The sequence below is a fragment of the Ciona intestinalis genome, chromosome 9 (assembly GCF_000224145.3).
Source record: "Ciona intestinalis chromosome 9, KH, whole genome shotgun sequence".
NCBI lineage: Eukaryota > Metazoa > Chordata > Ascidiacea > Phlebobranchia > Cionidae > Ciona > Ciona intestinalis.
The window spans coordinates 5,258,689-5,284,929 of NC_020174.2; the positions used below are offsets into that span (position 1 = coordinate 5,258,689).

At 38.5% G+C, this 26,241-nt stretch overlaps 5 protein-coding genes across 9 annotated transcripts; 3 read left to right on the forward strand and 2 right to left on the reverse strand.

Moving 5' to 3' along the window:
* Positions 1 to 3,145: 3,145 nt before the first annotated feature.
* On the forward strand, positions 3,146 to 16,478 carry LOC100180281 (transmembrane protein 237). 3 transcript variants are annotated; one of them, XR_003396151.1, is made up of 12 exons: positions 3,146 to 3,328; positions 3,539 to 3,607; positions 3,682 to 3,764; positions 4,032 to 4,122; positions 4,364 to 4,539; positions 4,796 to 4,980; positions 5,234 to 5,364; positions 5,883 to 5,959; positions 6,275 to 6,419; positions 6,803 to 6,906; positions 8,463 to 8,553; positions 8,896 to 8,999. XR_003396151.1 is itself a non-coding variant. In XM_002130629.3 (11 exons), exons 1-11 carry the CDS (start codon positions 3,225 to 3,227, stop codon positions 15,747 to 15,749), a joined length of 1,206 nt encoding a protein of 401 aa, XP_002130665.1. In that variant the 5' UTR covers positions 3,146 to 3,224; the 3' UTR covers positions 15,750 to 16,478. The 3 variants fall into 3 exon arrangements, 2 of the variants coding, with proteins under 2 accessions (XP_002130665.1, XP_018669089.1); XM_002130629.3 differs by lacking the exons at positions 8,463 to 8,553; positions 8,896 to 8,999 and adding an exon at positions 15,709 to 16,478; XM_018813544.2 differs by lacking the exons at positions 8,463 to 8,553; positions 8,896 to 8,999 and adding an exon at positions 7,159 to 7,373.
* LOC100177929 (gap junction gamma-2 protein-like) lies at positions 9,495 to 10,631 on the forward strand. Its single transcript, XM_026835832.1, has 3 exons — positions 9,495 to 9,785; positions 9,960 to 10,136; positions 10,325 to 10,631. Exons 1-3 carry the CDS (start codon positions 9,598 to 9,600, stop codon positions 10,545 to 10,547), a joined length of 588 nt encoding a protein of 195 aa, XP_026691633.1. The 5' UTR covers positions 9,495 to 9,597; the 3' UTR covers positions 10,548 to 10,631.
* On the reverse strand, positions 10,653 to 15,658 carry LOC100178707. Its single transcript, XM_018813546.2, has 7 exons — positions 15,264 to 15,658; positions 14,551 to 14,626; positions 13,070 to 13,199; positions 12,821 to 12,964; positions 12,352 to 12,506; positions 11,890 to 12,065; positions 10,653 to 11,715 (listed from the first exon to the last, which is right to left on the reverse strand). Exons 1-7 carry the CDS (start codon positions 15,371 to 15,373, stop codon positions 11,376 to 11,378), a joined length of 1,131 nt encoding a protein of 376 aa, XP_018669091.1. The 5' UTR covers positions 15,374 to 15,658; the 3' UTR covers positions 10,653 to 11,375.
* Positions 16,479 to 16,889: 411 nt separating the features above from the next.
* On the forward strand, positions 16,890 to 23,295 carry wnt3 (wingless-type MMTV integration site family, member 3). Of its 2 annotated transcripts, XM_009861373.3 has the most exons (9): positions 16,890 to 17,635; positions 17,912 to 18,343; positions 20,389 to 20,427; positions 20,597 to 20,764; positions 21,019 to 21,098; positions 21,405 to 21,521; positions 21,830 to 21,999; positions 22,299 to 22,495; positions 22,806 to 23,295. In XM_009861373.3, exons 2-9 carry the CDS (start codon positions 18,216 to 18,218, stop codon positions 23,086 to 23,088), a joined length of 1,182 nt encoding a protein of 393 aa, XP_009859675.1. In that variant the 5' UTR covers positions 16,890 to 17,635; positions 17,912 to 18,215; the 3' UTR covers positions 23,089 to 23,295.
* A 48-nt stretch (positions 23,296 to 23,343) lies between these two features.
* LOC100184992 (Golgi SNAP receptor complex member 2) lies at positions 23,344 to 25,986 on the reverse strand. 2 transcript variants are annotated; one of them, XR_003396152.1, is made up of 8 exons: positions 25,757 to 25,986; positions 25,589 to 25,653; positions 25,400 to 25,508; positions 25,003 to 25,135; positions 24,798 to 24,873; positions 24,465 to 24,535; positions 23,834 to 24,112; positions 23,344 to 23,783 (listed from the first exon to the last, which is right to left on the reverse strand). XR_003396152.1 is itself a non-coding variant. In XM_002130337.4 (7 exons), exons 1-7 carry the CDS (start codon positions 25,783 to 25,785, stop codon positions 23,951 to 23,953), a joined length of 645 nt encoding a protein of 214 aa, XP_002130373.1. In that variant the 5' UTR covers positions 25,786 to 25,986; the 3' UTR covers positions 23,344 to 23,950. The 2 variants fall into 2 exon arrangements, 1 of the variants encoding a protein (XP_002130373.1); XM_002130337.4 differs by having other exon boundaries at positions 23,344 to 24,112.
* Positions 25,987 to 26,241: the final 255 nt, after the last annotated feature.

Below are 26,241 nucleotides of genomic sequence, written 5' to 3' on the forward strand. Positions count from 1 at the left end.
GTTTGGTCAACCGCAAAAACCATCGTTGCTAAATCTAGTAATATTTGGCGTTTTATAAATTTATGAATTTCCTTCCCAACCTATTTGAACGACTATATCCGACCCACTGCACTGGCGTAATTATACATTGATATAAGAATCTATAAATAATGGAAAATTGTTTACGACGCTTTCCAAGGGCGCTATTTTTGCTTGCGCTATTGTTCCCGCCATTTTCGGCACTTTTCGGATGCGATCGGATCCGAGAGGAGAGAAGGCGCGTTCAGCTTCATTGGACGGTGACTGGAGTACTGAAATAGAAGCGGACCCAAAATACTCAGGTTATATTCGGCCAGCGTCTTTTCTTCCAACCGGCACGCGTAACTACAACATCGGCGTGTGGAAATAGCCTCAATAACTCGTTATGTTTCCGTTTCACTGCTGTAAACAAACCTATGGGATTTACTTTTCCAACGTTTTATTCGACTATATTCTTGGCGAGTTATTTTGTTTTAAATAGGTTTAAAATAGATTTAAAATTTGCTGAATTTATTTTGCAGCTGCAGCACGCGATAAATTTTAAACTTTAACGGGACGGTTAAACTTTTTAATTTTTTTAAAGTTTGGAAAGTATGAATTATTCTTATCATATAACTTGTAGCATAAATAATATGCTATTCAGTAATATGCGTAAAACGCCTAATTAATAATATTATTTGGCTCCGGACCTTTATGGCAGTCTGCTTTTACTTGCCCTTTAAATTTGCACTTTCATATTCTTTGGGCTTCTCCACTTACTCTTAATCTATACTCATTCGTTCAGCTATCGAATTCTGACGCAGGCTTTGACGCAAGCACTGTATCCTTCTTGAGCTTACGACGTATTCGACGTCCTGACGCAAAGCGTGGGATCGTTTTATACGGGCGCGCGTATTTGGGCGAGAACAAGATTAGAAAAAGGCAACGACGTCACGGCTTATCCGCAACCCCGGTCTTACACAAGCTGAGCTATTTCGGAGCGGTTGGGCTTGGAATATTATTTTGGGGTTTGTTGATTCTGCGCGTCTATTATCGAATAACGTCCCTTTATCATTTTCTACGCAGTGACCACACACATCTCGCCATCTCAAACAAAAGGCCGTTTTGGTGCCGCGAATAAACGATTCTGACGTACGAGTTCATTCATGTTTTCAGCGCGTGTTTCAAAGCAGCAAAATGTGGCTTTCTCAAACAACTTTTACGTCACGATGACGTGGAGTTGCAGATACGAGCAAATAGTCCGATTAGTCGATCAAAAAGGTGTTAATGATTTTCTTTAACTGAATTGAAAGTCAAACACCGGTGGTATTTGAGAAGGAAATTTTAGACATTCTTTAGGAAATGGTACGAATGTTTATTCCAGCTGATGTGTTGTGGCACGAAACTAACAAACTGCATGTACAACTTATGTTCAAAGCTGTAGGATACAACTTGAATGCGTTCAGAGTATCGCGGTGCTTCCCCAATAAAACCCCAACATGAAATTCTGCGGCAGTTCTTTGCATTAAGATAAAAAGTCGGTGATATTCTGGTGGAATTTTTATTTTTGGCCGTTAAAATAAACCAAAATCGTTACTAACATTTTATCTACCCCGATAATGTATCATTCGCTAAGGTTAAAAATAGCGAAAATAGACTTCTATTGAATCTGAAATCGCCCAAAACGAAAACAGTGTATAAACACAATTCTCCTAAATGTTATCGAGTTACCCCAGGTCGGTAAACGAACCCCAGGTTTCCACGGATAAAAAAGAGAAAACGGGGAGCGGAACGTCAACGGTTTTTCATATAGCTTGTCGGAATGTCGTTACGCCATTTCTTTCACCAAGGCCCGAACTAATGTTGCCAGCTCAAAAGTGCTAGGAAAAAAAGCCATGAAATTTATGTTCAAAATTAATTATTTTATCCGCGTTTTCATTTGTCCAATATTTTTCTGAGCCGATTTCGTTTGAAAGGTCTTGTATTTTCTGTTTGGTGTGGTGCAACCAAATTAGCTTAATTAAACAACCTGTCCTCAAGCCACACCGCCATGCATAATTAACGAGCGATTAACTTTGGCATCACTGGCATCGACGTCGGCCTTACGTCGTGCGTCACGACGCATAATTTGACTTTTCCGCCACGTTTTTAAACTCGATGACTCCCGAAATGGATCCGATCTCCCCCGATTTAGGTTCGGCTGTCCGAAGCCTATTTTTGGAAGATTTCCTCTCGCGCTACGTCATGTACGTATAAACAACGACGTCGAAAGAGAACGGGCAAAGGGTAAATACGTTTTTTCTCTCTCTCTACAAGCGAGAGAGAATTCCTTACTCTCAGGATATATCGATTCACGTTTTTACTAATCTGCGACGCATTCTATATGGACTTCGGGTCATTTATTTTTATACGCGTCGTTACTAATTACAGCTCTGCTAGCAGATCATCGAATTCAGGTGTTTTGATGTCTAGATATTTAAATCTGACCTAAAAATTACCTGTCAATGTGCTTTCCGCCTTACAAATTGCTAATATATTTACGCTATTTATGTGGTCGAAAATGAGTGCAACCTTGGGATAAATTACTCGAATTTGTAAAAGCTTGTGAAATTAATTTTATTGGGCGTGGGTATGGCGTGATTTAAAAACTGACTCCAAATTTTCCCTCCAGGTTCGCTATCTGGCCCATTGATAGCGGAGCGCGTGAAATTCACGTCCAGCGTACTTATGTAACATGATTAATTTTTAATAAGATCCCAAATAGAACGACCGAATTAGGTGTTCACGATCACCTTTAGTTTAGAATGCCATGCTCCGTTAAGAAGAACTTCAAAATAAATTTGACAAAAAATGTAAGAACTATTTTTTTATTGACTCTGCGCATCCGATAACCCGTCTCTGTTGTTGTCGTATTTCAGTGGGCAAATTCTTATTTTTTAAAACAATTAAAACATTTCAAGTAAAAGTGTGCTATTTGGTTCGCAATGGTGGAATACCTCTGTTATAGGTCAACTTTGCTTTGATTTAAAGCTGAACCCCGTTTTAACAGCTAGAATTAAGTTATCTATGTTCTTTGGCGGAACAGCTTGAAATACGAACGATGCGAAAGAAGGTTTTGTTACTTTGTATTCGTTGCACCGAATTGATGCTTATTTTTTAATATTAAATCATAGTTACTGACTTAATATTTAGCAAATAATACGTTAAGTTAGCCAATACCAAATATAATGGCTGACTCAACTGCTGAAGCGACTTCTAGTCTAACGCTGAGACCGTTGCCCAGGCGAGCGTTGCCACCTTTAACTTCTGGTGAGGCAGCTTCTACTACAAGGTTAGAAAACATTGTAACTTAAGTTAAGAAGAGCGATATGTTCGTATCATATTTACCAATATTAAATTAAACTTTTATCGTTTTGCTGATATTTGGAATTGGTCGTTTTGTTTGGTATATAATATATGTCTATCAGCAAGAGTTAGCCAAGCTAGTGTTTATTTTAAATTTATTAACCAAGTTTTATTAATGGTTTTTTACATTTTATAGCATGGTGGAAAGTTTAAATGAGAAACCAACTTCAGAAAATGTAACTCCAAGAAAGAAGCGCAGAAAAAGGTTTTTTGAAATTTTTACGAGTCTAAATTTGTAAATTACGTATTTATAACTGATGAAAAATATGTTATCTGAAGGCAAAATATTTCTGCAAGTGAAACGCCAACTGAAAGTCCATCTCGTAGCTTACCTCCTATCTCAGCTGCTGCAACAACACAAGGTAACTAATAACAATGCTAGCTTACTATACAATCTATTGTTCAGTGTTTAGTTCTCTATTCAATACTGCTGTTTAAAACCTTAACACAAAAAATTTGAGAAGCTGCACTAGTAAAATACTTCAGATGAAAATTTGTCTAAATAAAAGTTAAAAAATATCCTTTGCGCAAAAAACAAAACTTTCCAATCTGGAAAATCTTGTACAGTTTGTTTTTAAAATGTGCACTTATGTGTACTACACAACATTTTCTTTTGTGTAAACATACAGATACACTAAACCCAAACACTTCAAATACTTCAACTGCTTCGAAAACTGCTCGTGCTCGACGGCGACAAGGGAACCGAAAACCTCGAAAGACGTAAGTTTTGTGTAGTAGTGTGAATCTTTAATTTTGGCCTAATAAAATACCATTTACATTAAACTGGGGGCATTCGTATCAATTATTTTACTTCACCTGATTATAAGGAATCTATACATGTTGCCATGTCTTAGTGTTACTGGTCCCAAATGGGCTTGTCAGAACAAAAATATTTTAAATACAGTATTAAATTGTTGGTGTATGTACATTTAATTATCTTAACACCTTTACTGTTCCCTAGTCCTTCTCCTGAAGTGATAACCAATGGTCAAGCGATAACAAACATGGTGAATGAAGAAGATGTGGTTGCCGTTGAACATATTGAAGACATGGTTTCAATGTCAACATTACCCGGAATACCTGGTGCTGGTGGGGCCAACAGCCAAGCACAAGATCGGGTTTATGTACAAACCACATGTAAGCTTCATATGTTAATACAATACATTATTTTAAATGCGTTTAAATGATCATTTGTTTTGTCAATTTGTTTTAAGTAAAAGCTGGTATTCTGGTCCACAAGCAGTATGTATGAACAAGTTTTCGCAAGCCAAAATGTTGTCAGTATAGCTTGATTAAATATTATAGTATAAAGTATTATACACACATTTAATAAACTGCTTCATATTTGCTGTCAAATCATCAAACATCAATATTCAATATCACATTTGGACAGCCGGCTTTAAAAGTCACACTGATGATTGGCTTGCATCAAGAATGAACAAAGCTAACCAGAGATCCGACACAGAAGATGCATCACATGTTACAGGATCAGAGGAGGTTGCTCTAAGCTTCCATCGAGCTTTCCTTTTCTTGACGTTTCTGCTCCATGGTTTGCTTGCTGGATTGACAGTTATGCAGGTGAAGTTTCTAATGGTTAGCTTTCAGTTCAGTGGGCATGGGAGTGCGCTCCACTCTAGTTTAGAGAGTAGGACTATAGACGAGACTAGAGGGTATAGGTTCAAGGTCAAGCTTGATATTGACACACACTAGAATGGCTACAGATTTTGTGCGAAAGACAAAAACATGAACTGACTCCTTCAAAAAATTTAAAAAGTTATTTAAACCTGTAACAAAGTATGTTGGATTAGATAATATGAAATGAATGTTACAGATGTCCATAGCTTTCGTTCTACGTGGACCAGGAGATGAAAACTTTTTCGAACAATATCGTATTCTTGCCCAACCTATTCAATCTACTTTCTATATCCTCATCACCCTTTGCTTAGTAGCAGCCATGGACAGGTAAGTCTGTGATAGTGTTAGTGGATTGTTATTGTAATACAACTTATTATGTATTTTTTGTGTGTATTTTATTCAACTATACAATATCATAATAAAAGCTGGACCTTTCTACTGTTTATAAGTAATTGGGGTTATGCACGCTTCACATATATATAACAATTACGTCACACTGGTGAAAAATACCGGTTGTATAAAACCCCTAATTTTCGTTTGGTGTCCATCTTTTTAATGTATTTTCGGTAAAAGATTTCCCACTACCTGCTACATGTTTGTGCTTAGTCCTTCCTATATTTGGTTAGCTAGTTTGATTTCCTGTCTATACGTCTCTTACTTCTGTACACATGCCATGTAACTCGTTATATCTAAATATACTTCCGTGTGGTCATAGAGAAACCACTTTCTGATCATTTGCTAAATAAGTATCTATATATAGATATTGACTCCAGAATGTATCAAAACCACCTAATTTCAACAAATGGAATCTTACTTTCTCGAATTTAAAAAAATTGTGTTTTCAGATCTAATGTGGGAAAACTGGGAAGTGATTTTTTTATCAATCTCTGCAAAGTGGAAGCTACAGCCTGGACTGTCGTTGGTAATTTTAAAAAAATATATTTTAATAAGTTTACCATGTTGATAATAACTCTCTTTAAGTACCGACATTTTTATTTCGAATATAATGTGTAAGATGTACAGTACACCTTTAGCACTTAATTTTCCATATTTCCTATTCCTAATCGTTATTTCAACAACTAAGTGCGTGTAAAATTATTGTGTTAACTCCGCATTTCTGGTGTAAAAAAATGCAGAATTTGTTGTAATACTCCTTTCTCATAAACACTTCGAACGCATTTTACAGAAAGCTCTCTATTTCAAACAAATCAACAACATTTTGCTACTTACTTTTCAGTCTACTTTATTGCTTTTGGCATGAACGTTGGGATTTCTGGTTTCGACTTCTGGCTTGGTAGAGGAACTATAGTGGCAACCACGGTAACAGGCGGCACCAACTCTACGACGTTAAACTTTGATGATCTCAATGCAACTTCAACATCGTAGGTTGAAATAAAAGTTAAAAATACTAATTCAACCATTTTATGTTCTGATAGTGAGAGTAAGTTCCTATAGCCTGGCACTCCATACGACCTAGGATTTAGGGAAGAGTTGGTCCATTACCTAAAAAAATACCGCATTATTGCGTCAACGTGTTTCGTTGTGTCAGTTTAATTAAAAGAACATTCTACTAGCAAATTAATATACACATATACTTATCATTGGCCTCAAATGGAACTAAAAAAAACGATGTAAAACAATATAGAAGTAATCGCAATGGTTGATATTACGATGTTTTGTATTTTGCTTTGAAATGCATTTTGAACTTTTAAATTCATTTTACCGATATTCCAACAGTAAACCGATTTCGTATTGCGTATTTCAGATCTTTAACTACATGGACAGTTCTCAACGTACTGCGATGTGTATTTGTCGTCATCGGGTGGCTTCTCATCGCACTATCCCCAAACACAGACGCAACTCTAGCACGTGAGTCTGTTGAATCTGTATATAGATTAATATTTGATGGTATGACTTCTACCTCGATTTGGCAATATAGTTTATTTTTTTGGTTTCTGGGAAAAAATCTCCATAAAAAGATGTATTAGGATTAAGACGGATAGTGAAAGCTATTCCTGCACTTTCTATTTTCGCAATATTACCCTATAAAACGAAAGCGGTGGTTGATGACTCTTACATGGCATGTCAATCTGGCTAAGCAAGCAGTTTGTATTTGCACAGGTGACGTATTAAGCCTTCTAAGCCAACGTTGAATTAGCGTGAATATGTGCGTGCCTGACCGCAAGGTCGACGCCCCGCGTCTGAAGCCATTATAATAACATCGATTTTTGCGTACATGACGTAACAGCGGTTTCTGACGTTCACTCTTCCCCTACGTTATACGCAATATATTTGTTGTTGTTGTATTTCACTCGGCATTAAACATCAACCGCGTGGTTTTCTTTTCTAACTAACGACCAATATAACACATGACAGTGTACAGGTTTGTTGGTTAAAGCCTCAATTAGAAACGACATTCCCCGATTATATAACTTGCCCATTGTTGTAGGTTAATAAAACACAATTACTTGCATTTTATGAGATATTTAAAGAAAATCTATTACAAGGAAGAAAAACAAAAATAAAACCGATATTTATACAAACTGCATTTTCGTAGAAAGTAATTAATGCACGTTTCTATATTCAGCTAATGTACAACCGCTAACGTCTACGATTAAGTTCATTATTCTTTGGGTCCACAAGTATAGAGTAAACTAACGTTCTTTCCTGAAATGTACTTGCTCCTTAAAGTTCACAAAAATCCACAATTGACAAAACTTCACTTTGATTATTTCTTTTAGCGGCAACGGCGTAACAACAACACGGGAGTGGCCAGCACTCATAGACCGGTAAAACGTATCATGGTATGCCGTCTAGACTATGCTGATGGAAAACACATGCGCAGGTCATTCTCGCGTTCACACTATTGAATGTTCAAGCTCTAGTTAAGCAAATCACATTTAATTCATTTCGAACTTCTGCTGTCAACAACTATCTTTCTGCTTCGTCGATGACGTAAGATTTTGTTCTTGTGAGCATGCGCCGCAATGTATGACGTCACAATCCATAACAGCTGACTTGTGTAGTATCGCAACCCCATGACGTTGGCCAGTCACGCTTAGCATTACAGCTTATAGTTAGCAGGCAGTCGTATATACCGCTAGTTATGTCGTGGAAATATTTGGACGATGTTCTTCTTCGTCTCAGTAAGAACTCGACTCTGCTCGGGAAATATTGGATTGCGACTGTTTTGCTTCTGAGGTAACTCGTGTTTCGGCGTTAACACTCGTCGTATTACCTTTTTAAAAGTTTCAGTCTGGTTGTTGGGGAAATGAGGCAATTCTGGGCTAAATCCTGGGTCCGCGATTAAGGACTTCTTCCATACAACTGTTTAGAAAAGTTTCTTGTCCCATCTATGTAGCTTTGTGGTTGATTATTGTTTTGGATTTTCCATAATGAACTGCAGTTTGTTTTCCTTGTTGTAGACTTGTGGTGTTGACGGTGTTTGGTGAAAGTGTTTGGAGCGACGAACAACGAGAGTTTACATGCAACACTAAACAACCTGGTTGCGAAAATGTAAGTTAAGCGCATCAGGTTTTGCGGGAATTTTATATTTCGGTGGAGTTTTATTACAACACCATATGCGTTTAACCATCTTACTGCATGTTATGTACATGGTCAATTAGGCATTTTCATGCCATATGTATGTAGATCGACGCCTTCATGCAAAGACCTTGTGTAAAGCTTGAATCTTTCTTTTCACTTTTTCATCTCTCATTAAGTTCTAAACTTTTCTTCCCTGTTTTTTTTTAACGAAAGATCAAATACGACTTAAAAAAAGATTAATGATATTACCCACAACTACACTATTTACACATATTTCAACGATTTCTTTCACATTTCCCACCCACGACTCAGGTGTGTTTTAATACATTTGCCCCTGTTTCAAATGTTCGAATGTGGGGGTTGCAGATTCTTGCTGTCTCTGTTCCTGGAGCTTTATACTTTGTCTACGTCATGCACGTGGTAAGTGTAAGTAATCTAAGCATGATCTCAACATGCAGTTCCAGGTGTTCCAAACACTTTTATATTTTCATTCTATTGTACGTAGGAGAGGTCCACAGTGTGGCACGCTCTCCTGTTGGGCCAGAATTAATTTGCGAATTATTCTAGTACTTAAAGTGCTACTACGTGAACCTCGCAAGAAGAGATATTTTAATTACTTAATAAGCTTGGTGTCCGGAAAGACTTTTTAGTTATTAAATAACCTACTTTCCAATGTGATCATTAAGTTTTGAAAAGTCTTTAAAGTCTGTTGCACTTTCGAAATTTATGATCTGTATAAATCTTAACTTTCTTTTCAACTTCTATATACTGCATCCCCATTCTCCCCTTCTTCTTAGGTTTCCCGAAAAAAACTTTCTGGTGATGACATTTTTCTGGAAAACGACAAAGTCAAAACATCCGATCTTTCCACAGCCGCAAACGAACGTAATTTTATATTCTAGTTGTACTACGTTATAAATCGACGTAACTCTTCTTTCTTTTCCTTACTGATAAAGTCTAACCATTTGACTTTGTGCTACCTCCTATGTAACAGAACGAGTAACATATGAGTTTATGAACCGGTATTTAGGAGTCCGCACAGCGAACAAAAGGTGGAAAGTACTTACAAACCATGTTATACCATCTGAGCTCCATAAAACGAGAGGACAATGCATTTGGCGGCTTTACCTGCTGCAGATATTCAGTCGAATGCTTATCGAATGCGTTTTTATAATGCTGCAGTACACCGTTTACTTCTACAGGTATACTCCTGGTTTTCCTTTTTGTTGTTTTTTGGGTAAAAAAAACTCTGAAATTTTAGGTTTCAAGCTTATAGTATCCATATATACCGATGACCTGCTTGCCTGACCAATTTACCTCAAAGTTTAAATTCCAAAAGTTCGTTCCTAATTATTATCCTCTTCCCTTCAACGAAGATGGACAGTACCTCAGGTGTTCCGGTGCCAAGTTTGGCCATGCCCACACACCGTGGATTGCTTCATTAGTCGACCACAGGAGAAAACCGTTTTCTTCCGCTACATGTACGTCATTTCCGCCTTCTCGATTCTTCTCAGCATCGGGGAGTTGTTATACATCGGCTGGATTGGCGCAAGGTGAAAATTCCACCATATTTGCTAAAATGTTCCCTTTCTCTTTTTAATTCTTACTCTTTTACTTCTATTCTATATGGGCGAGGTCTTTGGGGGGGACATTGTAAATTAGGCTAGACTTGGTCCATTACTCGACACTCTTTCCCTGTCCTCCTTTAACCCTGTCCTCCTTTCCTTCCTCCCATCAACAGACGAGCTTGCAGTCACAGGAAAGGCACCAAGCTCACGGGAAAGCCCCTTCACCCTAAATACATTGACGAATGGAGAACTCGTGATATCAAAGTGATGCCTCGAGGTGCTTTATTGGATCGTGTTTCTTCATCAGAATGCAGCGACTCGCAACCCCCAACACCCATATCTAAACATGAGGATTACGTCGATATGCAATCCAACAACCTCATCAGTTATTTGTAGAAACCCTTTCTCATTATTCTGCATGTTGTTTTGTTCACTAGTTCGTACAAACTTAACAAAAATACACACGGGATTCTATTTCGATTGTGGCAAGTAATTTTCCTCTTTCCATACTCAAACGAGTCTATTTTGTCCAACGTATAAATTAAAAGCATTGGAAATAAGTCGTGCGCATCGCACAGAACAGGATTACATATTAAAAGACACAGTGACGTGGGTACATGTTGATTTAGTTTGCTTTGAGATTATGGGCTTAATTGGTATATCTGTATTGTATAGTGTTCGGGATGATTCGGCAATTTTCGTTTTTTATTCCGAAAATTTCGTCAACGTTCGGAAATACGTATTAATCCAACAAAAGCTGGATAAATTATTCCCACTTCTCCCAGCCAAATAAATATTCTGTGGTCGATAAATCTATAATGGTTACATAACCATTTTTCATTATGATAGAAATTTAAGGTAATCCCAAAATCGTTACAAAGGACTCTGAACGACCGCATGTTGTTGAGTTCTTGTGCAATACGTTTGCCAGTATGCCGATATATACGTTTACGCCTTTGTTATATATAGTCGTGTGGGGGAAGATGGGACACCTTTAGCACATAATATCCAAACACCCTGTCCATGTTTTAAACAAATAATAACGGTCTATTAGAGTCGTGCGGATACGGTTTTATATTTCTTTGAATGTTTTTTGTTTACTGCCATGCGGGACGAGAAAATAGTATAAAAAGGTGTCCCATCCTACTATAATTCAAATATTGCGAGCAGCCAACCACTATCCCAACACTTAATTATTGCGACCAAGTTAACTGGTGTCGACCATCAGCGATTTTTCTTCCGTTTATGGCTCGCTCTTGGCACAACAAGCAAATCGTGGTTGGTCCTATGATGCGTCTTTTTTTGTCTTTGCTTCGACGGCGACGCCCGTATAACGTTAACAGATGGTACTTTGCTATGTTGTGGGCGGCAGTCATCTTTGCTCTTGTGCTTTGCGAGAATCTCAGTCCCGCTCAACGATCGCCTGAAGCATCGTTGGGTAACCCTCTGTTTCTGTGGTGACGTAATTTCAACAACTAGAAGATCATCTGCACAATCAGAACGATTGGAGTCGACACATGTCATCACATTTTCGCCCTTTGTGTTTGCCGGGATATGTGGGATCCTATGAATAAATGTAACTTGTTTTATCCTTTTGTGGCGCAGTTGTTAAAACGACAGTTGTTAAAATTATAACAAGACGTTTTAGGAACACCTTGGTCCGCTTACGTTGAATGTATGTTATATGTATATATGTGTTACTGTGTGGGTGATTATAACTATCACTGAACAAAGTTACCTCTCGTTTCCTCCTTCCCCAAGCAAAGATGTCAACAGACCACCTTGTACATTCGCTGCTTTCTCAGCGAGATGATACAAACTACCTGCGTCACGGATCCACTGCTCTTCGTTCCAATGCATCGCGCGCGCCAACCGGCGGCCAATTCGAATGCAAAATTCGTTGACAGGATGCGTCTGAAAAATCGAGTGTTTCTCGAGTTTGGGCCCTCACAAGCGAGTTTGACTCAATTTAAAATGTTTGTGCAAGTTTTTATTGTATAAATGTGAGGTGCGATACTTGGGGCACGCAACGAAATCTGGTATTTATGCCATTGACCATTTTAGGTAATACATAATGTTCTCCTAATGTCATTAACTATTAGCTTCGTGCATTTGATTCATTCTATAAAGAATCCCATGTCACATCATTGCAATATAACGTCAACGCCACATGACGTCATCACCATATGACGTCACTCACTTTTTTCTGCCATCCCATCACCTCCTTGTCTTCCTTCCTCATTGCTGGCATCGCAGTCTTCCTGATCACGATGGCAGTCTCCCGCATTCCACAGAAACTTGCCCACTCGTCAGCTTGCAACCCGCGTCCCCAATCTCGCTTCGTAACATCCGCACCTAACGATAAAATGCCAAGCATCATTCACTTTTATGACAGGACCACATTCGTACAGATTTGTCCAAATTACCCATATGCTCGGGTAATTCATGAATGCTTACGTACTAGTAATACAGCTTTACGATGCTTCTTTTATTTTGTAGATATTATGCTACGTCAATCAGCATTTATTTACAAAAACATGAATTTAAACTGTACTGAGATTTTAGGTACTCGCAAATAAGGTTGACAGCGGTTATTATAAAGACGTTGAGTATGACATCCACTGCCGTATTTAAATGTTCCAAGCGTCAATGAAATTCTATAAATATACCTGCTATAATAAGTCTCTTGGCGCAATTGGTTTTCCCATGCAGTGCCGCCTTCATTAGTGCAGTAAACCCGTTGTTATTCTCCGCATCGACTGTGATTTCGCCGTGTAGGAAAAACAGCAAGTAGCTCACAATGCTGTCGAAGCCTAGGCGAAGAAATACCGTTTTTAATCCAGTTGAGCCGTTAAAAGATTATTAATTATGCCTGGTAGCAGAAGTAACAGAATAATTAAAGTTATGCTATGTATAACCTGCTTGTGCTGCGTGCATAAGCGCTGTGTTTCCTTCGCTGTCCTGTTCGTTCACGTCGACTTCTGCCATCTGCAATAAATTCTGAACCACCAACAAGTTTCCCGTAGCGCATGCCGAAATTAGTTGTGTCTAAATCGAAACAAATATAGTAGGGTGGGGAGACACCTTTAGCTCACATTTCTGGCACTTCGTGTTTGTTTTCAATTAAATGCACTTGGGAAACAGTCGTTTCTATGATGAAGTCGAATCAAACGTTTGTAAATTGAATTAGAATTGCCGCTGGAGAATCAATAGCACGAGTTCTCGATTATAAGTTTATATTTTTTATAAAACAGAATCGTTTTTTTAATGTACTTATTAGTCACTTGTATACAAGCGTTATGTTTGTTGTAAAAACGGGATATCTTGTGCACGCGGTTAGAGAGCTTTTTATTCAATAACTTTGTACGTAGTCCAACACACGAACGATCAGATTGTACCATCTTGTCAATGCTCATCAACGAATCAAAACCAGTTCCCTCGCCTTCATAGTGTTTATATGCAGATATATGCTTATGCGCAACGAATAAAGAATTAAATTACCATACTGTCCAAACACGTATGTTTGTTTGTAGTGTATGCATACGTGTGGAAATATTTGCATATGATGCATATTATAGTTTTAATACAACCCGACCAATTATATCTCTTCATTTACATGTACGCTAAACGACCGCCATTGCCCCTAATTCGGAATGCATTGTCCGCTTTAAGGCGTGCAATTAACCGAGACATAAATTTTTAAACACCCTCTAAATCGACCGTTTTACGAAAGTCGTTCGACAATTACTCCAATGCTAACCAACGCATGATTACGGTTGTGTTCACAATGCTTCGAACAGTTGGTTTCGTTTTGTGTCCGCTTGGACGTATATGTTGTACTGCGGGGTAAGATGGGACACCTTTAGCAGATAAGATACAAATACATCCTGAACGTGTTTTAACCAGCAACGGGCCATGGGGGTCGTGAGGATAGGGTTTTATAATTCTTTGAATATTCTTTTTTACTACCAAATGGGGCGAGGAAATAAAAAGGTGTCCTATCTTTTCTCACCTTGCTATATGTATGATTCTCCCCCAAATCTACGTTATTTAAATTGTTGCAATCTTGATCAGCGATAAATTCTGTTTACATCATTGGGCTTACAATCATATCGTATCTATAAGACTTAGCAGCAGCGGGCAGAATGATTACAATGACGCAGCGTAACCGCACAGATGTTTAACGTTCAATTTAGCGGGATGTTGTTTAAGTGGATGTCCTTACATTTACGGGAGGATTTTCCACGCCAACGATTAAAGTTAATCACCCCAAAAGAAGTTTTCTGGTTATCGCGTTCTTGTATTTCCTACATTCTACATGACTTGTGCGAAAAAAAACGAATCAATTATTGGAACGTGGCCAAAGCTAAAGTTTAAAACACAAGGTCTTTGTACTTACTTTCTGTGAACTTTCGTTTGGCCCAGCAACCTTGGGCAGGGAGAATCGCAATAGTGACATCACGCAGTTCCCGTCCCTGTCAAAACCATGATCGATTTTTATAGCTAATACATTAGCCACACTTGCATATATGATAAACCACATATGGACCGTGTTACGTAATTGCTTATTGCGCTGAATATCCACCCGCACAAATGGTTGTAAATATATCTGAATATTTCACTTACTATATACATGTTCTATGCGTGCTTGTAACATTAATAATTTAAATATGACGAGCCTATATATCATAATTCAAACTAAACTTAACAAACAGTAGCACTACGTTTTATTAATTCGACATTCTGTTTATAGGATATTCATACAATTTCTGTTAAAAATCTTTTTTTTTTTAATTTGGTTAGAGTATCTAAAATGCATTATAAAATTAAAAAACGGAGCTTGAGGTATTCTCGTATATGCAGTCTTTACCATACTAATATACCTTTTTCCGTTTATCTATACCATCATATATTTTTGTTCTGTGTTGCTTTATGTTATCTAACATTATAACTTTTGCAGCATTTGCAAATAGGTCAAAACTAGGTTCACGCTGTTATCGATAAAATGATGTATTATATCTACACCGATGTTGCAATGATAGCGAGCTTTTTCATTTATATCGCGCCTTCGTAACCAATTTAATAATTTTCATAATACACAATGTAACTTACTTCGCTAATACTCCCAAGTCCTGAAGTGTCTCGGTTTCATTTTTCCCAGATATTTGTTCTTCTTCTTCGTTTTCATTGTCGTACTTTTTATTTTCCAACTCCTTTCCCATAGTATCACAAAACGCATCCAGTTTTATATTAGCAGTTAGTTTCAAATTTACCAAAATCCGCTACTTCTCTGGGCTAAATTAAAGACACATGAATCTACAACCAACAACCGCCCTCCCTGCTTTACCAAACCATTGTCTGCAATGACACCTCGCATATGGCGCGACCTTGCTCGTCTGTGACGTCATAATCGGTTTACTTGCATGGTTACATCGCGTAATGTACAGATGATAATTCCCAGCCTTATTGATCTAGCTATAAGACGACAGCTTCGTAGCCATAGTACATTACTCATAGCGATCTAGCAACGTATAACTTTAAATATGTTTCTTTGCAGAACTTTTTGCGCCAAGCAGCGAAGAGCAACAACAGCAGTAAAGGGAAGATAAGATCACTCGTTACCACAACGTACCATATCCCCAACCACACGAGATTGCGGTTTGAATTTTATTGATCGATTCTACATAAAGTCTATTAAATGCCATTCAATTCACCGTAAGCCTCATTGAACAATATTCTTCTTGGTCAGGTTTTCTAGCTGTTGCTAATGGCGTTATTGGGTAAATAAGACCAAAATTACACCCGCAAGACGATGCTGTTGCGTAGTCACTTTAAATTTCAACGAAACAGAGTTTTTTTTTCCAGAAAACTGATTAATCAGTGTTGCAATTTACCAAAGACATAAATTATTTTTTTACATGTAGAGTTACAATACCGTTTCTATTTGATTTTAAAAAATCGTCTTTCCGCTATTACCTGGCCCGTTATTCCCCGATTAACCTACAGTATTCACCGAAAGCAGTATATACGTGATTATGTTACATCAGTAACGCCATCTGTTCCATTTACCTCCAACAGGAAGTTAACGGTTTTAGTCTTTTCTGTACATTTTCATAATCACGTGATGTACTCACCCACTAAGTCGCATGCTACAGCTACGTGACTTGTAGCATGATTTTTTGCTGCGATTTCTCGAAACATTAGTCTACATTGTACAACGTATTTTATTTTACCAAAATTTATAAAAAACTTTACTTTTCAATCTGCTTAATGAACGTCTTTTACCTCGAATGGTCGGTATTAGCAATGTACTTGCGTTAACAACTAGTAACCGCAATCTTTCGTAGTAAGCATGAACTATAGTGTTGCTGGTTACGTAATCTTCCGCTTTTCTAAGACGTAATTTGTCAGATGCGACAAATTCAAGTTGTCCTAATGATGTTTTGTGAGGAACGGCACGTCCTTGCCATAGACTAAACAAACAACACTAAGGGTCAGTTTCTTGGAGCATTTTGAACGTGTATGTATGACGTCATCAGCGTGACTTCATCGCCGGACCTCGTCAGTTTATTCCGTAATGCGGTAGCTCGCCGTGGGTATAATGGCAGCTAATTTGGCCCATTATCAGTGATTACCCACTAATTAGGGCGGGATTAGGAGTCGAACCAAACAGCCGATGGAGCGTACGAAGGTGAGAGCTACATCGAGCTCGCTTTCGTCATCGCTCGGTCGAAATTTTGCCACTAATTCACGCGTCGGTTCGGTGTCAAGCCGCGAGAGCGTTATTGGAAGCGACGTGGGCGCGATAAAATGGCCAGCCTGCTTCATTCTGCCACCATACCCACCCGCCAGCAGCCTTGGTACTGTTTAAAAGATCCGGACTGCCGAAAGAGCCAAACACTTTGCTGGTGGAATGGTGTGGACGACATCAGGCAAAGATATGTCTTGTAGAAACAGAACCTTGTATATCGAGATTTGAATTAACGGGTGTGGCAAAGAAATGAACAGAGATATACGGCCAAGCTGGTAGTATGCAGGGCAGTTGTGTCAAGACGTTCTTAAGGCATTATTATGCGTGCGTGGCAGGTACAGCAATTATTACGAGGCCGGAGTTCTGAGTTTGCATAACGGACGCGTGCCAAGTGCAAATTTGTTATCAGGTAGATTAGTTCTTTTTCACGCCCCCCTAGTTGTTGCAGGAAGTTGTAGAAGCGCCAGGCTCGGCACCGAGACACACTTCATTAAACGGAAAGGCGGCGTTTCTGAGTGATAAGTTTGTTGCAAGTACACTGTATAGGCGGTTTCCAATGAAATTTGATACATGTGTTGTCTTATCAAATGGCACGCGATATATAGCCGCACAGGAACCCGTTATAACTAATGCTCGCGTATGAGTTATGATGTGATTAATGCAATCAAACAGTAGATCTTGATTTCCCGACCTCACCTCTTTGAAAGTCGCGCCCACAGTTGACTCGCGACGGGTTAGTACGTTTCTGACGTCATACATGGCACTTGATTCACGTAATGAGAGGAAGGCCCATCAAAATGTCACAATGATTACGGCTGAATGAAAGCAAGTATAAAGCACTTGTAGACATTCGCATATAAAGGCATGGTAGATCGTTCATAATGGTCGTTTATTTGGCCGCTGTAGTATTTCAGGACCACGACGTAACCGTGGAGTAAAATTAAAGTTTAAGCTCGTTTAATGCGGAGGTAGCAATTATCGGTTATTTCTTACAGTTCACATGTTACAGGCGTGAACCCAGCATCGCACCCAAGAAAGAGCGTTAGTTTTAGCAGCTTGTATATACGATCTGTAATTGTCACCTTTTGCAATCTGAACGTGGGAGATTACTACGCGCCAAGCTGCAACTATCTATACGTCACAGGTCACGTGCTCAAACAACCAGCGTGCGTCCAGGTCCGGAAAAAAATTAACTTCGTCCTGGAATCAACTAAAAGGCGAGAAACGGAAATACATTATTCAGATCGTGATTTACGTTGAGTCGAAATAACAGCAACAAGGATTTGAAGAAAAAGACATTGAATTACGGACTCATGAAAAAATCGAGCGCAGTAACGTCCTGGCTAAAGCGAATCTTCATTCTGTGCCTTCAAGTAATGCTGACCTTACAAGTTCTTTCACCCATTATGTGTGTCGAGGGTACGGGAGCTCCACGATGGTGGTAAGTGTGTGATATATTTAAAGTCGTAAATACTATAGTGTAATGAATGGAGTTCCCCGGGTTTTAAGGTAATCATCTTGTCTTAGCGGCGGAAGTGCAGCTGTTGTATCTTGCACAAATTAGATGCTAATTGCCACGCTGTTCAACGACCAAATTTCGTCGAAATTGCTAAATCTGTTAGTTTCAACGTTATTATCGCACGAGTGCCTAATATGGGCCAGCCGCGGGGAAATTGGGACATTAGTTTTATTTTGTTACGCAACAAAATACTCCGCCCACGTAACCTATATACAATTGTCAATATTCGACTACAATGAACGTAATTCTAGCTTGAAAATCTTTCCTCAATCATTTTATCTTTGCGAGATCTCGAGCATTGTAAAGTTTGGAGGCGTTGGCGGGTTAATTATCCAGGTTTAGGGGGAAACTTTTGAGCAAAGCTCCGCCGAACCGAGCTTAGGAGGTTCTAAACACGCGTGGGTAGCTCGCAGTTTAAAGCAATTACATTTGTACGACAAGCGCCCACACCTGTCACCTATGGGTAGATTTCGTAGCCTAGTTTTATCCTTATAACTTTCAACCGCGAAAGTAGGCCGCGGTAAAGGTAATAGTATTGAGGCAACTTTTGCCGGTGTAATGCGAAATTTTAAGACTTTAATTTTTGTCGCCATAACTATTAAAAGCTTACACAATACCACAAAACTAGTCGACAGGGGCAATTAGAACGCACCCAGCGGGGACAAAGCGTTTGCTCCTGAAGTAACCTGATTACGCGCCCTGCTGCCAAAATCTGCTGTGAATACACGGTAGACAAGCGAAGCAATTGATCTTTAACAAGTTGCTTTTGCAACAGAAACCGCATGCCTCAACTTTTTTGATCTGCGCGAAATACAAATAATTGACATCGACCGCGTCAGGGTTCGCGGATTCTACAACAGTCTCTTCCAGGCAAATGAATCTTAGTTTTCGGATTCATAGCCTTGGAAACATGGCAGTTCCGATAGTGCGGTGGAGGGAAAAACTTGGCCAGGGTCTTAGAAGTCAATGGTTTTGACATTCAACCCTTGTTTATTGTAAATAAAATTTAATTGGTTTCGTGACGGTTAGTCCTAATGAGACGGAACGCGAGCTGACACCGCTAGGAGTCGCGTGGTCGTGAAATGTATACGAAACGGCATCGATAAGAGTGAAGTTTTCCGTTGGATGCGAAGCCAAGCAGTCAACGATTTATCTCCATTTTGGTTCCCACTAAAAACGCTTGTTAAATTGACGTTTGAGATAACTATCTGAAAATATGTGTGCAGACGTCTCGCTGCTGTGCGAAACTTGAACGGGAATCGCAGTAAATTTTCTCGGGCAACGTCGGAACTAAAACAGATACAAGAGAAGCGCTTTAGACAATAAACGGATTGTTCCTATCTGTTTAATGTTCCCCACACAGTGTGATAACCCTCAGCGTTAGACGTAATGTTCCCACAAAAAGCATCGCTGTGACACCCACACACCATGACTCGTTCGCCCGCAACGGAAATCATGGAAATAGATTTTATCGCTTTTACTTCCGCACCCGAAATAGTCGTAAAATTGGGACAGAATGACGTGATACCCAAATTCCGCAACTAAAACTAACGGCTGCCCCACCGCTTTTTTGTTGACTCAGTAGTCAGAATGGCAGCCAGGCCTTCAAGTTAAGCCGGATCCGCCCCAATTATTAATGAACGGGCGTACCCACGCCTGCAATTCCGTCAAATTTCGAACATTATCCAAATCTGTCAAATCCAATTTGGTTCATAATCTTATGACGGAGCCCTCGCAATAGGGGAACTACCCACGTTTGTTTACATTGCGGCGTGTAACATGCCGAGACAGTTTATTTACATAACATATCTTCAAAGTAAAACGAAATGTGGCAATTTGTTCTACACATATTTTAAAGAAACATCCTTCAAGGCACTTGCGGTGGTTCATAACAAGCTAACGTATTAAGATCATTTATTACGTACATGGATATTTCTTTTCACCCTATATTTTTATTTATTTAACAGGAACATCATCCGACTACTACAATTACATCCCAGCAACTCGTAAGTTGACGTTTTACTTTTTTGTTTAATTATTGTATGAATGAATAAATGAGTGTTAAGTTTTTTTATCCATGAGTGGCTTGGCGACGACAATCCTTGTCATACGCCCCTTCTGTTTCTCCCGTAAATTAAATACATACACACATGCTCACGCCTATATGTTTTACAGAACACACTATCCAAGCTACGTTGCCGAGCCTATTATATGCACACAAGTCCCAGGATTGGGCACGAGACAACTTCGATTCTGTTCCTCAAACACCGACCTCATGCCCAGTATTGCACACGGCACGAAGATGGGAATTGACCAATGCAAGCATCAGTTCAGCGACCGGAGGTAAAGATACTTAGATAACACACACCCTGGCAATTTTCCCTCTTACGAAGCTGGATTTTAATTCTTATAAATCTTGAATTCAATACTAAATCGACAATAAACGTGATACGAATGAAGTAATTAAAAGATCAATCTACCTTTAATGTGGCTCCGCTGCTTTGACAATTGAGCGCCTTATTGTAGCGGCTTCAATCAAAATGAAATCCGGTGTACGACCGCCATTTTAATATTTTTAAACTCCTTTGTACGAACAGGTGGAATTGTCCCACGCAACCTTTACGTACCGCTCGCCCAATCCGACGACGAAACGTATTCGGGCCTGTATTGGAAAGAGGTAACTAAGCGTTTAAATAAGACATTGGCAGTAACGTGTATTTTTGACGAGTTTTGTATTTTACTAAATCGTAACTGTTACCATCAATTGAAAGATCGTATGTATCGATATATATTGTCTTTACCTAGGTGTACTATACAATATGTGATTATACTTTTACGTATTACCTTTCTGATTTAGTTTAACATACGAACAACTTTTTAGTAGCGGTTACAATAATATTTTACAAAAGTGTTTAATTTCATAATATTTCTAAATACAACTCTAAGTTTTCAAATTATTAACAAAGTTTTCTTCTGTTTCCAGCATCTAAGGAAGCAGCATTTGTTCATGCTATTAATTCCGCTGGAGTTGCCCATTCTATAACCAAAGCTTGTTCATCTGGTGATATGCGGTCGTGTGGTTGTGATGATAGAGTAAAAGGTGAGAATTTGACTTGTGCCTGCTGTTTAAATGGTCATTTTAAAGTTCTGTCATTTGTCTTTTTCTTTTTGCTATAACTTCGTGTGTTTCGTGAGTTTTTCCAACGTGTTTTTTTAATATCGGTCAATGGTTCAAAATAATTTGATCGGTTCTAACGTTCGAGATCTATTATGATTTGCGTATAAGTTAATCATCATGCACTAAAAACTAAAAACCCGTTGATAACTTTTATCGGGCGTTGGACATTTTGCGACAGACAAAATCTTAGCGCAAATACTTATTTGGTAACCATATTACTTTTAATTTAGAGAAAACCCCAGCTTTACAAGAAATAGTTGGTGGTAAATGGTCGTGGTCGGGATGTAGTGACGACGTACAATATGGTGTTGCAGCTTCGAGGCAATTCGTTGACGCTCCCGACCAAGGAAGGGATGCGAGGGCGATCATGAATCGTCATAACAACGAAGCTGGGAGGCAGGTAGGAAAATATTACGTTTTTAATTTTTAATATAGGATGAGGAAAAGTGTGAAATTTTTTTTTATTCCATTTTCTCGTCTCATTTGGTAGTAAACAAAAAACATTCAAAGAATTATAAAACCCTATCCTCACGACACCCATAGACCGTTGTTAATTGTTTAAAATACGCTTAGAACATTCGGATATTATGTCACGTCACGTATTATACTTGGCATTGTGAAATTGTTGCATTGAAAGAAAGTGATCAAAATCCAAAAGACTTTTGTTTTATTCCCACTTACGATATTCATTTCTAACAGGTCCTTCTTCGCAAAATGCAAATTAAATGCAAGTGTCATGGCGTTTCTGGTAGTTGTCAGTTTCGTACGTGCCTGTGGGCGTTACCCCACTTTAACAACGTTGGAAGTGAACTCAAACAAATGTATGTCAAAGCTAAAAACATGAGGGTAGAGCGACACCTAGAGACAAGGGGGATTGCTGAATCATTGGTGCCAGGGTAAGTTGCGTGGGTTTTCCGTTTATACCTACTGTGCCTATATACATGAAGTGCTTTGAATCTTATTAGACAGTGCGCGTGTCGCTCAGAATTAAATAAATGTGCACCGATGTTGTAGCGCAGTGGTTAAAAAAACTCTCGTAGCTGAAGGATATTAAGATATGAACCAATATAACTTATTTATCTTCGCAACGACAGCCGTTATAACATGGCCATGGGTGCACTGTTTGAACGAGTTATTACGTAACTTTGAGGTCGATCAAGTAAAATGTGCAATAACTGCATCTTTAACTAATCGTTGCATCAACAGACCGACGACGTTGCGTCCGCCGACAACGAATGATTTAGTTTACTACCAAGAATCGCACGACTACTGCGAACGTGACGACAGTCTCGGCATACAAGGGACCAGCGGTCGACTCTGCAACGCCACCTCGGACGGCGTGGACAATTGCAACTTGCTTTGCTGTGGACGCGGATATACCACAGCACATAAAACTAGGGTCGAAAAGTGCAGATGCCGATTCCAATGGTGCTGCACGGTTACATGCGAAGAATGCATTGTGCATTACGAAGAGCACACTTGTATTTGATAGGAGACGGAGAGAAGTTATTATAACTCCGTCAGAAGTTCGTGATAAAAGATATACGACCGCTTCCCCAAATGCGCTGGCGCTTTTTTATTAGCGGCGAGTAGAGATATAACAGTTACTTTGCTTCAGAGTTGCAAGGATAACTGTGTACGCTGTATATGTCGTAATGTTCGCTTTTCTAAATAAACCTGAAAATCATGCATAAAAGGAATGGTAGAACTAAAATCATAGAGGTATGCAAGTCAAGAAAGAATTCTCATAATGTCTTTATTTCCGTCTTAGCTTGGCCGTTTCAGTTTCAAAAAGGTCTCAGGTAAGTAATAACACAAAGTACTAAAACCCAACAAAATAATGGCACAATATTGCAAGTCAATATTAACAATGTAAGATAACGTTTTTTTTTGTAACTACACACCCTGGACACCAAGACTATCGCACGTAACTGTCACCTCAAACGTTGCATATGTTGTATATATACAAAGAAAACAAATGTTTCCTATCGGGCAGGAAATTGCACATAAGTTGCGTGACAATATAAAGTGTCCGTTCCTTTTAAAATAAATCCACGAATGTTATACAGCAGTTTTACAAGACATAAATTTCATAATTGTGGTACAAGTACAACGTCATACATTATCCCTATATTTCACCACTGAGAAACTTCTATCTAAACATATAGCAAAATGGGAAGAGCCGTTCCTGCTTACAAGCATTGATGGTTAGAATATTACTAATAGGAATAAACTAAAAGGTGTTAAAGGCAGTTTGAAAACCATATATATTGACATGTCCATAAAAATTCTTTCAAGCATATCGCAACTATACCCCAACACTGGTAACCTGCACGAAATATGTCTACAGCTCATGCAAAATATTTCCATATTAGAAACATAATGAGACTGGTTACGAACATTCCACCAAAGAGAATAAGTTTGTCTTGAGTTGTCCGTTTCTCTATGAGTCTCATTACTGTGTTTGAAAGTCCTAATGTGTTTGCAATGTTCAGCATACGAGTTTTGACGCCCTGCAAGAAATAGTTGATTCTTTTTAACAGATTAGGATTGGCCATTTTTCAATGAAATATAGGGCTTAGTGGCACAGAAAGTGAATAGTATATACTTAGGCAGGTGAACCAGCCACAGTATATACACGTTTGTTTGAGTAGTGCAAAGTGATAAAATGAGTGAATATCAGATGTAGCACAACATAGTATCAATCATGTTAACACTAAACATAGTACAGGGCCATATACCCATTGGGCCATATACAAGCAGTCTATCACCTACGATTTACCCTGTAGTGCAAGTTTAGTAGCTTAGATATCTTTATCTTTTTATTATAAGACAAGGTAAAAAGTGACAGATTATAGAACCTACCTTCAAAGTCCCTCTTTGTGAACGTAAGTTGTCAATAACACTTGAACCATGACTGATTAAATCATCGATTCCTAAAATGTGATGGAAGATTAAACACAAATACTGTACAAGGTTTATTGTGTATAAAGTACAAAGTCCACAACTGGTATTTAGTAAACCAAACAAACTATGTTCCTAAAAAACCAAATGTGACTCAAGTCCTAGGTCCAATGGCATTGTGCCGTATGAACTCAGCCCTCGACCAGTTAAAATTCTAAAAATCAAATCGACATATAGCACGAAATAAAACCCGACATAAAAATGACCACTTTTATGTGATAGAAAATATATTACCTTTGTGTGCGTTTGTTAAACTGGAATGATGGTTTACTTGAGCATCTCCCATATTTATCGCTGTGTTTTCTTCATCCTAAAAATAGTGTCTGTTACAATCTAATACTGTGACATCCCGCAGCTTAAATGCCATGGGGCCAAGGATTTAAGCCAGAATTTGCCCAACACCCAATTGTCTAATACGTAAGTCCCATTTGACACCCACGTTAGTTTTAAATGAAGTTCTCATTAGTAAGTCTCTTTCTTTTCTCTGTTGGTGTCTCATATGCCTCCGGTGTTCAAAGTTACGAAGAGCAGCTTGTAAATGTTGGGAATCGTAGCGAACCTGGTCAACTCTCCTGTTAATATTTATGGTTTAAGCTGGCGCAGTTGTGGTTATGTTAGATCCGGTTTAAATTTTAAAGCATTGCAGTGAATCTTATGCATTCAAAGTAGAAGAAGAAATTAATATAAAAAACCTAATTGGTATTCTACACACTACTTCATAGAGTTAAACGAACCAAACACATTAATAAAACAGCACATTCAGGTCAACCATACCATACACTTATACAGAAACTAAAAATTTTAATATGCAATAGAATATGTAAAATATCTTATACATTCTTGCGTTTTGTCGCCGAGTTGGATGTTCCTTGTTTACCAGAATGTCAAGTCTTTCACAATTCCCCATGACTTGTTCAATTTGTGCACGTATGCTGTTCTCAATAACTATAAAGTGTATCGTTGAGCATGAATATGATATCATTATTTAGACATATAATGTATTAGGCGATAAACTGAAAGCTTACCATGTACTTCATGCTCGCTTGCAGTTTCCAATCTACTCATATTATTCTGCACCTCGTGCACCATTCTAAATCAGGAAGATACATAAACGTATATAAAGACTATAGTTAGGTTTCGTACCTAGATAATATACAAACATTTTACTTTTTGATATATCTTTTAACTCCTACCTGTTCGTTTGGTGATAAAGCGTCTCCATTTTGCAAGAATCCCACAACTACGAGATATTTCTTTACCGCGTAGGTTATTTACCAGCCAGTACGTATTACGGTAGTGTTTTCCTCAACGTTACTGCTTAGTCATTATTATATTATTGTCGAGTCATGTTTTGCCTTTTGTTTTATTTCGCAACTGGAAATGCGTGATTAATGTTAAAGTATTAATCAGGCGTTTATTTCTCATCATAAATTTTTCGTAATTTACGTAATATTAATGCAATACGCAGAACTAACGTTGCTACCGATAAGCATGTTGTGTCTATTGCGTTGGGCCCGCGACATGCTGTTGTCTGGTAGTTTGCTGTTACCACCGTCATGCATAGTCATCGTGCTGCATACATGTAACTGTTTATATGGTAAAGCTCTGTGTTGCATTTTAATTACAGATTGGTAACCGAAATCATGCCAAATAACTGACCACTTAGTATACGGTTTCA

What these genes read in the sequence shown, in the direction of transcription:
- LOC100180281 (XM_002130629.3), top strand. Translation starts at nt 3,225, where the DNA reads ATGGCTGACTCAACTGCTGAAGCGACTTCTAGTCTAACGCTGAGACCG. An exon ending in CTGGATTGACAGTTATGCAG is followed by an intron (nt 4,981 to 5,233) that starts GTGAAGTTTCTA and finishes TGAATGTTACAG; the next exon opens with ATGTCCATAGCTTTCGTTCT. An exon ending in CACAGACGCAACTCTAGCAC is followed by an intron (nt 6,907 to 15,708) that starts GTGAGTCTGTTG and finishes GTTTCTTTGCAG; the next exon opens with AACTTTTTGCGCCAAGCAGC.
- LOC100177929 (XM_026835832.1), top strand. Translation starts at nt 9,598, where the DNA reads ATGAACCGGTATTTAGGAGTCCGCACAGCGAACAAAAGGTGGAAAGTA. An exon ending in TACACCGTTTACTTCTACAG is followed by an intron (nt 9,786 to 9,959) that starts GTATACTCCTGG and finishes CCTTCAACGAAG; the next exon opens with ATGGACAGTACCTCAGGTGT. An exon ending in ATCGGCTGGATTGGCGCAAG is followed by an intron (nt 10,137 to 10,324) that starts GTGAAAATTCCA and finishes TCCCATCAACAG; the next exon opens with ACGAGCTTGCAGTCACAGGA.
- LOC100178707 (XM_018813546.2), bottom strand. Translation starts at nt 15,373, where the DNA reads ATGGGAAAGGAGTTGGAAAATAAAAAGTACGACAATGAAAACGAAGAA. An exon ending in GACTTGGGAGTATTAGCGAA is followed by an intron (nt 14,627 to 15,263) that starts GTAAGTTACATT and finishes TGGTTTTGACAG; the next exon opens with GGACGGGAACTGCGTGATGT. An exon ending in TGATGGGATGGCAGAAAAAA is followed by an intron (nt 12,066 to 12,351) that starts GTGAGTGACGTC and finishes TCGATTTTTCAG; the next exon opens with ACGCATCCTGTCAACGAATT.
- wnt3 (XM_009861373.3), top strand. Translation starts at nt 18,216, where the DNA reads ATGAAAAAATCGAGCGCAGTAACGTCCTGGCTAAAGCGAATCTTCATT. An exon ending in CGGGCCTGTATTGGAAAGAG is followed by an intron (nt 21,099 to 21,404) that starts GTAACTAAGCGT and finishes TTCTGTTTCCAG; the next exon opens with CATCTAAGGAAGCAGCATTT. An exon ending in TTGTGATGATAGAGTAAAAG is followed by an intron (nt 21,522 to 21,829) that starts GTGAGAATTTGA and finishes CTTTTAATTTAG; the next exon opens with AGAAAACCCCAGCTTTACAA.
- LOC100184992 (XM_002130337.4), bottom strand. Translation starts at nt 25,785, where the DNA reads ATGGAGACGCTTTATCACCAAACGAACAG. An exon ending in CTTTATCACCAAACGAACAG is followed by an intron (nt 25,654 to 25,756) that starts GTAGGAGTTAAA and finishes TTCCTGATTTAG; the next exon opens with AATGGTGCACGAGGTGCAGA. An exon ending in CACAAAGAGGGACTTTGAAG is followed by an intron (nt 24,113 to 24,464) that starts GTAGGTTCTATA and finishes TATTTCTTGCAG; the next exon opens with GGCGTCAAAACTCGTATGCT.